Here is a 13,194-nt window from a genome sequence, read left to right as displayed (position 1 = left end):
GACTGGCCAGCAAACCCTGGGATCTCCCTGTCTCCCACACCAGTGCATTGGGCTTTTGTGTGGGTACTAGGAATCTAAACTCAGGCCTTCCTGCTTGTGAAGCAAGCACTTTGATATTGAAAGTCTCTCCAGCTCAGAAACAATGGTCATAAGACTAACACATAAGCAAGTCTAAAGCTTAAGCCTGAACTGCCTGTTGTCCCAGCAGATGAAGAGACAGTTTACATTGCCTCTCCCGCTTCTCTGCTTTACCCACCCTGTCCATCTTCAGTATTCTCACTAGCCTCTTCTATTGCTATTAACTGATTCCTAAGTGAAAGCTACTAAAGTCAGTTTCAATCTTTTATTTCATTAACTTAAAGATGAACAAAATGTGTATTTCAAATTTTATTAAACTTATAAAACCTGAAATATATGTTTATATAGAGGACAAACAGATATAGTATTTCAAGTAACTTATGGGACAGTCATTATCTGTTAAAAATATTCTTCTTTCTTCCACACACACAGTTTTTCCTTCTTACAGTTATAAAAGCTGGATGCAAACTTCTGATGTAAACTTATTTCATTGCTAACTGTTGATGAAGATGGAGATAACTTGTTCACAGCTCAGTTGAATGACACAAACAAACAGCTGTTCTCTCAGACACAAGGATGCCATGTCTCTCCCAGCAGGACTGTGCTCCACGTTCACACCACGTCATTTCTTCTTCTTTCCTTTCCCTTTTTTACTCCCCTCTCCTTGCTGAAGACTTGGGTCGGCACCTCCTGATTTCTGTGTCCGTGTTTTTAGCTTGGGTATCATTTCTGCTACATATAGCATCACCGACTTACCTAGAAACCGGAAGCTAGGTTTAGTGTAACAATCTTAGAAATAATACACGTTACTGACTTGAAACCTCAGTCCTAGGCCCAGGACTCCACCCCTTACCCTTTGAGAGAGGGGGGAGGGACATATTAAAAATCAGGGACCTGCTGGGCAGTGGTGGCTCACACCTTTAATCCCAGCACTTGGGAGGCAGAAGCAGGTGGATTTCTGAGTTTGAGGCCAGCCTGGTCTACAGAGTGAGCTCTAGGACAGCCAGAGCTACACAGAGAAACCCTGTCTCAAAAAACCAACCAACCAACCAACCAACCAACAACAGGGACCTCACCCTAAGCCCAGATGACAATGACACACACCCACATCCTGCTCCATCTAACTACAAAAAGTCACCTTCAGTCCTATCTATTATTCTTGAGTCAGAATCTTAAGTTTCTGGCAATAATCGATGTATAAAAACCAATTCATCTGTATTTGACTAAAAACAAACAACTTCCTATCAATTAGCCTGACAGTGCAATTGTTTTATTTTAATAAAATTGAAGACGGTGGTGGTGGGGGAGTGAACAGCTTTAAATTAAAATATATGCATTAAAAGGTTAAAAATAAATAAAAAAGTAAAGACTTGACACTGTGTTTGAACTAAAACCATGTGTTCATGCACATAATGTGTGTATATATATATGTGACATGTACACACATGTCAGAAAATAACTGTGGAGTCTGTTCTTTCTTTCCCCTGAACAAAGGTCATCAAGTACCCTTGTCCCCTGAGCCGACATCCACCCCTCCAGTGTTCTCTATTAGTCTCTGATCCCCACTCCCTACCTACTTTACCACTCGCCATTAGGTAAGTACTGTCTGAAAAGTGGGTATGTTAGCTTCTAGTCCATTTAAAAAAAACATTTCTATCAGTAATAAATATATTTACCAATATATAGTATTAATATTTAAGTTTACACTCGTGGAACCACAGTATGAATATTTCTGCTTTTGTCATTCAATATTGCTTCTTAGATTTATTTTTGCTGTATTGGGGCTTGAACCTAGGAACCTGTGCATGGTAGGTAGAGTCTAGCATTGAGCCACATCTCTAGACTTCTTAAGTTTTCTATTTTGAGACAAGGACTTACAAAGTTGCTCATGTTATTCTTGAACTCATTCTACAGCCCACACAGGTATTGAACTAATAACCCTTCTGCTTCAACATTCTGTGTGGTGGTATTTATTCCTTTTGTACAGATAACCTTACCCAAGAACCCTGTGAATTCATTTTAAAAAGCTTACGTGACGGGAACTGTACAAGACAGAGGCTGCCATCTTCCTGTTTGAGCTGTACCCGGACTCTGCCTCGAAACTGAACATCACGGTTCCATTCTCTGGAGTACATTTTGTTTTTCTAACACAAATAATACAAAACAAAAATAGGTCTTTAGAGTCGTGATGTCAATGAAGTGAGTGTGAGACACGGTGATGAGGCCCCCATCATACCTCCAGAAAGGCATTCAGTCCAACTGCTGAGCACACATCTTGAATCTCAGTAGCTGTAGGGTTTTCTACAGCCTGAACAATTAAAAACAAAAACATTCAACAGCTGAGTTTTAAGTAGTTATTACTACATTGTATGTAAATCATTTTTTTAAAGATTTATTTATTATTATATATAAGTACACTGTAGCTGTCTTCAGACACACCAGAAGAGGGCGTCAGATCTCATTACAGATGGTTGTGAGCCACCATGTGGTTGCTGGGATTTGAACTCAGGACCTTCAGAAGAGCAGTCAGTGCTCTTCACCACTGAGCCATCTCGCCAGCCCTGTAAATCATTTTTAGTATTATGGCTAAAACAGACTAAGCCCTAGCGTTATTTTTTATTATCTAATTATTTTTACTATAAAATTTAAAAATCCTTAAGAATAAGCCAGCTGTGTGTTTCTCTCTCCTCCAACATAAGGAGAAAGGACATCATCAGTACATTCCCCAGTAAAGCCTGATGATCTGAACACAGTAGTGCTCAATGCATCTGACTGGTTAAACGATTATACATACAACCATTCCAGAATACTGACTGTTACCTACTAACGCTGGACATGACTGTCTCTGGCCCTGCAATTCATGTATATAGTCAACAGCTGAATATATATACTTAAGCATATTCGTAGTAGCACTATATCTTATTTTTAGTATTTATTTTATGTGTCTGTGTACCACATTTGTGCAGTGCGCACAGAGGTCAGAAGCAGCCTTGGATCCCCTGGAACTGCAGTTATAGATGATTGTGAGTCACCATGTGGGTGCTGGGAACCGGTATTCTGCAGAAGCAGGAAGGATTCGTACCTGCTGAGCCATCACTGTAGCCCCACAGCACTACTTACAAGAGCCTAAACTAGCAGTGTGAGATCCACACAATGCAGTTCTGCAAAACAGTACTTTGAGGCAGGGCAAGTTCACACTCCCTCTATCCCAGGAACATTTGGTCATGCTGGGTGACAGATTTGCTTCAAAATAACTAGAGAAGAGGGAACGTTATCTAGCAGGTAGAGGCCAGAGATGTTAGCATGCACCTTAAAATGACAGAACTGTCACAACAGTTATCTGACTCAGAACTGTTGATGAGGGCTGGAGAGATGGCTCAGCAGCCGAGAGCTTACACTGCTCTTATAGAGGACCCAAGTTTCAGTCCCAACACCCAAACAGGCAGGCAAACTCCAAGGGATCTGACACCCTCTTCTGGTCTCCAGTGCCTGCATTCCCACCTGCACATTCCCACACACAGACACTTATATATACAAGAATAAAACAAACACTGTCGCCCGTGCTAAGAAAGCTTTCGTGGAGCACCTAAAGTTAAACTACTCTCCAAGGGTGGGGCGGAGGGCGGGGGGTGGGATGTGTTGCTTAGTGACAGAGAACTTGCTCAGCCTATTGGAGGCTTCGTATTCATTCCCGGGCATCAAAATATGCAAAAAATTATACTAAGAATATCAGTAAGTCTCATAGTTTAAAGATCTGTGAAAAAGTCAGAAAAGTACACAATGAATAACCCCATACATATAAAAAGGTGACCTGAAGTGTTGGGGATCAGAATAATGTTCCTTTGTATGCGTGAGCGCAGGGAAGACACACACACACACACACACACACGAGACAGAGGAATCTTCCTGCATGCCAACTGGTAATGTCTACGTTTGGGTGCTATATCCAGCTCTATTCCCAGTATGAAATTTTGTTCAATTTATACACTTTTCTAAGTTTGTTAGCTAGACATCAGTGGATTTTTGAAACAATACACATTCCAGAGAGCACCCAGGAGCTGTTATCAAAAGCCTTATGTTGGGCATTATTCTCAACAGTGCTCTGGAGGCTGCAAGGTGAACTTTACTCTTCAAAGTAATAGCCAAATGAAAGACATTAGTATACAAATAGATAATTATTTGCTTGAGATCTCATTTGATTATAAAATCAAGTGCCTCTTTAAAAAGTAGAATAAAACATAAAAATCCTGTGAGCTCTCTTATTTAGCACTGGGCATTTTCTAAGCTTAAGTCCCCAGACCAGCCCCTAACTAGGGTTTTCCTATCTACAGATCACATCATTCAGAAGTGTAAATCTCTCAGGGTCTTCCACATGTTGGGTTAAGAGCTCTTTTTACCCTGGAGCTACTACCCCCCCCCCCGACCCACTCCCTACACCTGCTTTCCACAAGTACTAACTTTATAGTAAGTTTACACTCCTTTAGAAAGCAGTAAAGACAAAACTCAACAAACCCGCACTTTGTACAAACCTTTATTCCTACACTTTAAAGAAAGTGAGTTTGCATCCTGAGTGTTGTGCTACCGACACTAAACTTTGCTTTCACTGAGACTGTCATAATTATGGTGTTAAGACATGAAAACTCGACCCAGACCTCTTCTTTTCTTTACAAATAGGCCATTAAGAAGTTTCTTTCGTTTTGCAAGTATTCTCTTCAATCTCATTAAAAAAGAAAGAAAGAAAGAAAGCAGTCGTGGCCACAACAAGTCAACCTTCCCTAAGCCGTCAACCGCCTAGGTATCAGCTACTCACCTTACTTATGGGGATCCGTCTCCCCTCAGCTATGGTCTTCTTATTATTTAAATAAGCGGGGTAGATACAAATAAACCTGCCACAAACACACACGAAAAGAAAAGCACAGCTAAGTAACTTAAATGGGATAATCTCATCGGCATAGCAGAGACATCTTATACCATTATTTATTAAACATATATATTTTTAATGACTGAAGTATATCTTACACCATCATTTATTAGACATATGTGTGTATATATATATATATATATATATATTTTTTTTTTTTTAATGACAGAAGTAAAACAATGATGCAACTGTTATTTTGACACAACAGCTTGTCCAGCGTCCCCGAGGCTGGAGCGCGCTCTTACACCGAAAGGAGAAACTCAGAGGACACCGGACGAGCCTCTCTGATCGCAACACGAATGTAGAACGCGCTTCTCGCGGCGCGACTGTTCGTTAACGGCGGGTCGGGTCGGGTCCGGTCCTCACCACACCAACCCGCGCCGCCCCGCGACCGGGGTGCGATCGGGGCTCGGAAGCTGCGGAATGCCGGGGTTCCGGTGGGAAGAGCCCCGAGCCCAGTGACCCCGCGGCCAGCCTTCCCGAGGACCCACCTGTCCTGGTCGGCCGGGGACCGCGCGGCCGCGCAAGCCATCTCCACGGAGTCCCGTCAGCCGCGCCAGCCTAGCAGGCCGGACAGCGCACTAGCCGGAAGTTGACTCGGACCACAGAGAGCGCCCGCCCTTCCGGCGGAAGTCATACCTCCAAAGCGTCCGGTAGCGGGCTTTCCCTCGTAGGTTGGTTCCGGCACGGAGTGACGTGGCTTGTAGACGGTCTTCCCGCGAGAAGAGTACGGTGGCCGGTCGTGCTGGGCCGTTACCCTTCAGGCTGTCTTAGTCGCCTTAGCCCTATCCACACCCGGCAGTGCGCGCTCTCCCGGTGTAGCCCGGGCTCTTCACCCAGGGGACGGAGTCTCTGTACTATGGAGCGAGAAGCCGGTTAGATCTGGAAGGAAACTGCCCTTCTGTGCTCATCCATATCTTCCTGCTTCCCTTAGCTTGCTTTCGACTTAGGAAGGTAAATTTCCAGAGCGGTGCACTTAGTATTTATGTAAGTACTCTGTAGCTGTCTTCAGACACTCCGGAAGAGGGCATCAGATCTCCTTACGGATGGTTGTGAGCCACCATGTGGTTGTCAGGAAGCAGGAGCTGATGCAGAAGCCATGGAGGGATGTTCTTTACTGGCTTGCTTCCCCTGGCTTGCTCAGCCTGCTCTCTTATAGAACCAAGACTACCAGCCCAGAGATGGTTCCACCCACAAGGGGCCCTCCCTCCTTGATCACTAATTGAGAAAACGCCTTACAGCTGGATCTCATGGAGGCATTTCCCCAACTGAAGCTCCTTTCTCTGTGATAACTCCAGCCTGTGTCAAGTTGACACAAAACTAGCCAGTACACTGTTTATTCCACATCTACAAAGCAATTTTTAAAACAAATAGGTACACTAAGACGTTAATTTTAAAAGAATTATTGTATGTGGGCCTTTATACCTTTGTCCTCTGAGCCCCTTCATCCACCTCTTTTTTTTCTCTTGCAATGGGGCAGGGGAGGGGGGCTTTGTCTCATATACCCCAAGTTGGCCTGGAACTTGCTATATAGCCAGGGATGACCTGCTTCCCAGTTAATAGGCACTGTGGACCACTGTGCTTGGATTTTGATGTTCATTTGTACAGAAGAAAAAAAAAAAAAAACTAAACCCCAAACCCCTGCAGAAGTGTAAGCTGCAGTGAGGTCGGATAGTTGGCTTCCTTACCCTGAGTGAGAGCAGATGACTGACAGCAGATGCTTAGCTCGCCCTGACCTGTCTCTATCACCTTACTTCCTGCTACTTCCTACTTTCTTAGTATGTGATCAGATTTGGTTCTGATACAATAAAATTCTCACTCGTGTGTGTGTGTAATAGAGTTTCACTATGTATCCCAGGTTGGTATTACCCTCTAAATCCTCCTGCTTCAGCACGCTGCCCACAAACGCTAGGATACAGCAACCATGTGCAGCCATGCTTTTTAAAGCACACACAATTCCTGGAAAAGCGTGACATTCCAGGTACCAGGGAACCTGGCCGTGGCAAGGAGGCCGATGTTACCTACGCAGCCCTCTTTCTATCTTTGTTTAATACCCAGTGTTAGTTTAGCACTCTGTCATACATGTGCCATGGCACCCCTGCATCCAAACATATACACACACAATAAATGTGAACATTCGTTTTTCACCCAGGACATACAACCTCCAGGTGAAAGGATTGGAAAAGCTACTTGCAGCCCCATAACTACTACCCATCTGGTTTATTCCTGTGTAATGCCTTTCTTCCAGAACCACGCATAGTTCTGCACAGGCTGGCCATCATGGCTTTCTCAGCACGTGAGATGTGGGTACTGCAGTCTTGTTTTTACTTATTCTTGATCCTTTGGCGTCTTTTCTTAATGGAGGATTTTACTTTATCCAATGGCTAATCATATGCTTGATTCAGTTGCATGCTATTTTGTGTACTGTAATTCTCCATCTTCCTTTACTAAAAGGTGAAACAAATTTATCTCTTAATCATATAAAACAATGGGTTTTGCTGACAATCTTATACATATACCTAATGTATCTATGTGATATATCTCTCCACCACCTTCTGGCTCCCCTCCACTCTTGCTAATGTCCTTTCTCTTCTTAATTAGCTCCCGTTCTACCTCATGTCTTGTCTTGATGACCCACTGAGGTTCACCAGGAATGTGCACAGAAGCTGGATACAAGTTTATTTATAGGAACACGTGCATCTTACCAGTGTTTTTCTCCCCAGATCAACTGTTAACTGTGGAGAAATCCTCAGAGACTTCTAAGCTTTTATACTTCACTTTGAACCCTTGTTTCCCAGTAGGGTTTGCAGCACTCTGAAGTGTTATGCTTCACTTTGAACCCTTGTTTCCCAGTAGGGTTTGCAGCACTCTGAAGTGTAAGATTAAAACTACACGCACTTCATCTTTCCTGTTTTGCATGATTTGGATTGAGACTCACAATTGTTTACCTACTTGTTTGCTTTTCCTTTTTTAACTTTTTATTCTCTGTGAACCTCACACCATGCACCCCAACCCACTTGTCCCCTTACACCAACCCTCTGCTCTTGCAACCCCCCCTATACACACACAAAGGAAAAAAAAATCTCATTGTAGAAGCTGTAGTGTGTCACAGTGTGTCCCACAGTATACCCCTCTGTCCACACTTCTTTGCTTGTAAACATTCATTATAATGAGTCACTAGTCTGGTTTGAGGCCTCTGGCTTCCACTACACTATCAATGCTGGATGCTTACTGGGACTCCTCTTGAATATTCCGTTGCTGCCCTGTGTCACGGAGCTCCTGCAGCTGTGGATCTGCAGGACCAGCCCCTTCATGCACTCCAGCAGATCACAGATGGGGTAGATGTTGGGGTAGGCCAACTCAAAGCCCTGGATCTAGGCCTGGGAGGTGTCTGAGGTGGTCAGCCTGCCAGTTCTCCTGCACGGGCACCACCAGGGTGAGCTCTCCAGCACTACTGACCCTGGCTGCAATGCTGCAATCCAATGCTGCAGCCAGCAAAGAACAGTGCCAGCTCTCCTCCGGTGGCCCTCAGGGTGGCTTACCCATGCCCATACCAGCAGAGGCCCTCTACTCTGCTGCCCAGGTGGTGTTGGGTCTGCTGAGTGCTGCAGCAGGCAAGGGGTTGGGTCAGCTCTCCTGCTCTCTGTCCTCTTGACTGGGCTCATCCACAAACCCTGTCCCCCAACCCCCAATCCAGGGTCGGCTTTACTGTGCTGCCCCGGTGAGGTACAGGGCTAGCTCTCCTGCTCTCAGGTCCTGGGGCCAGCCCTCCTGTCTGCCATAGGTGGCGAAGGTGGGGCTGGTGGTGTCGGCAGAGGATCATCTTTCCCTTGCCAGCAACATGGCAAATTGTAGGCCAGCTCTCCCACCTTCCCATCTTGCTTGCTTTTGAGAGTTCGATTGCTCCAACTGTTACCGCTCTATTTTACTGGTGCAGTGATGCAGCAGGGTCATGGTCTCTGGCTTCCCAGTGCTTTTTAAATGACGCCAGGAGATTCAGGCAATCCACATCTTAGAAAGCTAGCCTCCTCCATAGAGATTTGGTAACTATGCAACCTCTATCCTCACCGAAGTGAGACTTCAGCGGGGAGCAAGTAGCGAGGAGTGATTCTTTCTGGGTGCATCATTATGCTAGTGCCCAGAGCTCAGTGATCAGGAGCAACAGCCTGGTCTTCACTATAGAATGTCTGTTCTGGAAATGGTTCCTGTTGTACTTTTCAAGACTGACTTTTTAGCGCTCAGACTCTGTGAGCCAATATTCTAAACATACACTTAGTGTGTTGGATAGTTTTATGTCAACCTGACACAAGCTAAAGTCATCTGAGAGAAGGAAATCTCAAGTGAGAAAATGTCTCTATAAAACTGCCTCTTATAAATAAGAAAAGCCTATAGGGGATTTTCTTTTTTCTTTTTGGTGGTTCGAGATAGGGTTTCTCTGTATAGCCCTGGCTGTCCTCTAACTCACTTTGTAGACCAGGCAGGCCTCGAACTCAGAAATCCGCCTGCCTTTGCCTCCCAAGTGCTGGGATTACAGGCGTACACCACCACTGCCCGGTTTATAGGGTATTTTTAAAATTAGTGATTGATGGGAGGGCCCAGCCCATTGTGGGTGGGGCCATCCCTGGGCTGGTGGTCTCTGGTTCTGTAAGAAGGCAGTCTTAATATAATAATCCAGGGAGAGCAAGCCAGTAAGCAGCACCCCCTCTATAGCCTGTGCATCAGTTCCTGCCTTCTGGTTCTGGCCGTGTGTGACTTCCTGCCCTCACTGCCTTTAATGATACACTATTTCACAGAACTGTGAGCAAAATAAACCCTTTCCTCCCCAAGTTGCTTTTTGGTCATGGTGTTTCATCACAGCAACTAAAAAAAGACATCTTGTCATTTAAAGGACTAAAGAACTCTAAAGGGCCCCAAATAATAAAAGTACTTTAGACAAATACGATGTTCTTTCTTCTTAAAGATAACTTATTTCATGTGCATGGGTGTTTTGCCTGTTTGTCTTGTTTGAGGGCATCAGATGTTAGCATTACAGACAGTTGTGAGCTGCCATATGGATGCTGGGAATTGAACCCCAGGTCCTCTGGAAGAGCAGTCAGTGCTTTTAACTGCAGAGTCATCTCTCCAACCCCAAATGGAATGTTTTTATTTTCTTCCAAGGACTGTATATATTTCGCCACTGTCTTGCAGTAATTTTATCATTTAGTATGGTGGAAATCTGATGTCAATCCTTTCCTTTGGAGGTGACCCATTCCTTTCTTCCCTCTTTTAAATTAGGAGACAGTTCAGGCAGGGAGTGTGGCTCACTGGTACAAGTGCTTGCCTTGCACATGTCATTCCCCAGCACTACCAAAACCCAACTATCGTGTCTAAATGTGGTTTTATTGGCTTCAAGTGAATTGATGTTCAAGGAATTGGTGTTGGTTCACAAATGCCAAGTCAGGAAAAGCAGAAAGCAGCAGGGTAACTGTAGTGGCTGGTGACTGTCTTAGTCTCTCTCCCCAAGCCTCCTTCCTGAATCTTGCCCCTTTGCCTTCCCTGGCTTGTTATACCATGCGTAAGCCAGTTACAGCAGTCAGCCTCTCCAGTCAACATGAGTGTGTGGTGTATGTGCACGTGTGGTCAGGCTGTGCACTCCTGGAGGGCAGAGGAAGGTCAGTGTTCTACTCTATCACTTCAGAGTAGGCTAGTAATCAGCATGCATCCCAGGCTGGCCTCCATACCTCTAAAGGTGACCTTGAACTCCTCACCCTCCAATGCCGCCCCCCCTCCCCCAACTAGGATCACAAGTGTATGTGACAATACCAGGCCAGAAGAAAATGTGACTTTTACTTCAAACTGACTTGCCTAGTTACTTTAGTTTTTTTGTTTTTTGGAGACAGGGCTTCTCTGTATTGTGTATCCCTGGCTGTCCTGGAGCTCACTCTGTAGACCAGGCTGGCCTTGAACTCAGAAACCCACCTGCCTCCGCCTCCCCAGTGCTGGGATTAAAGGCATGTGCCACCACTGCAGACGGCAATTTAGTTTTAATCTAAGGCAGACCATATAGGTCTTCAGATATAGCCAGGACTAGGGGAAAGACTGGGTACATGTTCAGTGGTTCATCAGTGGGATAGTGTTTAGGTCCCAAGGGAATGTGTAAATGGGCAGACATTTCTTTCAACAGACATTTCTTACTAGTATTCAATGCTTATATTCAATGGCAACCTTCACTAGTATACATTTAAGTATTTTTAATTAAAAATAACAATCAGATAACTTCAAGAAAACAAGTGAACAGAAGTATAGAGAAAAATTATCCTGAATATCAGAGGAAAGAAAGTCTATTTAGCACCAAGAACAGTATTATACACAGAACATACAGTTTGAAAGATGCATCAATGGCCTAACAAAAAGCAGAGTTAGAACAGGAGGAAAATGACCTGGGTTTACAGAAGTCACAGTTCATAGAATTCCACATTACAAAGTAGTTTTCTAAGGTTAGTACACAGGGAAATAGATAGGCTCACTAGGAAATGAGAAAGAATATACACTCTCTATTTCAGCCTTGACTCTTGAGAAGTTGTTTGGTGTATGGGAACTGTCTGGCCATGTAAACCCTTTAGCTTCGGACAGTTTAATTTTTCCATTTTCTTAGCTGCAAAGAAACCCTGGCAACCATCTCCCATTTTCAGCGACAAAGTCATCTTTCAATTAACTTTGTGGTAACATGATCCACATTTTACACTATAAAGAAAACTCTAACATTACTTATTGCTGGTTGATACCTACAGGGCTTATCTTTTATTTATTTACCTAGTTAGTACCCTGGTAATTTGTAAAGTTCATTATCAAATATAATTTTTTTCATCAATTAATCACTTCTACTGTGTACTAGCAAATTGATTAGTTTCCTTTCACTTACAACCAATCTTCCCTCATCTTGAATTTCCCTTTCCATAGCTTCTTACTGCCCATCGAGAAACTAAGTATTTTTAAGTACCCCCCCCCACACACACACACATCCTTTTTTAACAGTAGCTATTTCAAAGGGACAAGAGTGATGCACTCAGAGGCAGTGGACATCTTGAATTTCGTATCCGTTAGTATGGTGAGTTTACTCCCTACGATGAGTCGACATAGGCTAGGAGACTGGACAACTCAATATTCAGGTCTTCCATGTCAAGGAGCATTGACTTGGTAGATTAGGAACTCATTTGCTTATTAAGAGCTGTGCTGTACACACTTAGGACAGCACTTTTCCAGGTACGGTCCCCATACCAGAAGCCCACACACCACCCACCATCCCTAAATACATTACAGATGCAAATTCTTGTAGCCCTCTCCAGATCAACTCTTATCAAACTGGGGGTATGTGCCCAGAAATGATCTAATAAACACTTCTGGTGATCCAACCACACCTGTTTGAAATTGCTACCTTAGGCTTTCTTTGCTGCAGTCCAAAGCTAAGTAGGTCCTTGCCCTTTTAATAAGCATCCAGCCCAGTAACCAAGCTCCAGCACTGACTGGGCTTACTGTGCCATCTGAAACAAGCAAAAGCCAGGAGCACTTGGCCTGCTACCAGTTAAGGAATCATCCAGTGAACTTCTCAAAGCACAGCTAAGGTCAACCCCTTTGCTTTCACAGCCATTATCTCTAGCCAAAGGGTTTAATCCAACAACTCCATCTTCAAGGGACAACACAAGACAGACCCTTCCCAGCAGGGCTGCCCATGGGAACTTTGTCTCCAATAGGTGGAATGGACTCTTCTTTAACTTCCAACATTGATTTCCTAAAACATGAATGAAAAGGCAATTGTATTCTAACTAAAACCTCATCTCTTTCCACAAAACTACTTGAAGTGCCTTATAAAAATTGACGTGCAGTAATTCTAATGGAAAACTAGGAATGAAAGAGAACCAGCTGTGACCTATATTCCCATCTCCCATTGCTTATGGCAACCTTGGAGAACAATATGGAATACTGATATCAAACAACTTCACATAACGTTTGACAAGAACTGAAACTCTTGGCTATTAAGTATGTCAGTGTATTCTCATTCATATGGGCAGTGGGCACTTCATAACATCCCAACCACCGTACCCATTAAAAATGAAGTTGTCTTTAGCGTAGGAATTTAAAAAAAAAAACTTGTGACTTTCTAATTATGGAGCGTGTGTGGAGGTTAGAGGATTCTGGGGGCAGACTTCATGTCACCA

General features: G+C 43.9%; 1 protein-coding gene across 1 annotated transcript; it reads right to left on the bottom strand.

The window, feature by feature from the left end:
* Positions 1-329: 329 nt before the first annotated feature.
* Srp19 (signal recognition particle 19) lies at positions 330-5,621 on the bottom strand. The gene is made up of 5 exons (XM_021150739.2): positions 5,491-5,621; positions 4,889-4,964; positions 2,315-2,386; positions 2,111-2,222; positions 330-834 (listed from the first exon to the last, which is right to left on the bottom strand). Exons 1-5 carry the CDS (start codon positions 5,529-5,531, stop codon positions 701-703), a joined length of 435 nt encoding a protein of 144 aa, XP_021006398.1. The 5' UTR covers positions 5,532-5,621; the 3' UTR covers positions 330-700.
* Between the last annotated feature and the right edge of the window lie 7,573 nt (positions 5,622-13,194).

This window comes from Mus caroli, chromosome 18, assembly GCF_900094665.2.
Source record: "Mus caroli chromosome 18, CAROLI_EIJ_v1.1, whole genome shotgun sequence".
NCBI classification, from domain to species: domain Eukaryota; kingdom Metazoa; phylum Chordata; class Mammalia; order Rodentia; family Muridae; genus Mus; species Mus caroli.
This window is presented reverse-complemented; position numbering and strand designations above follow the sequence as displayed.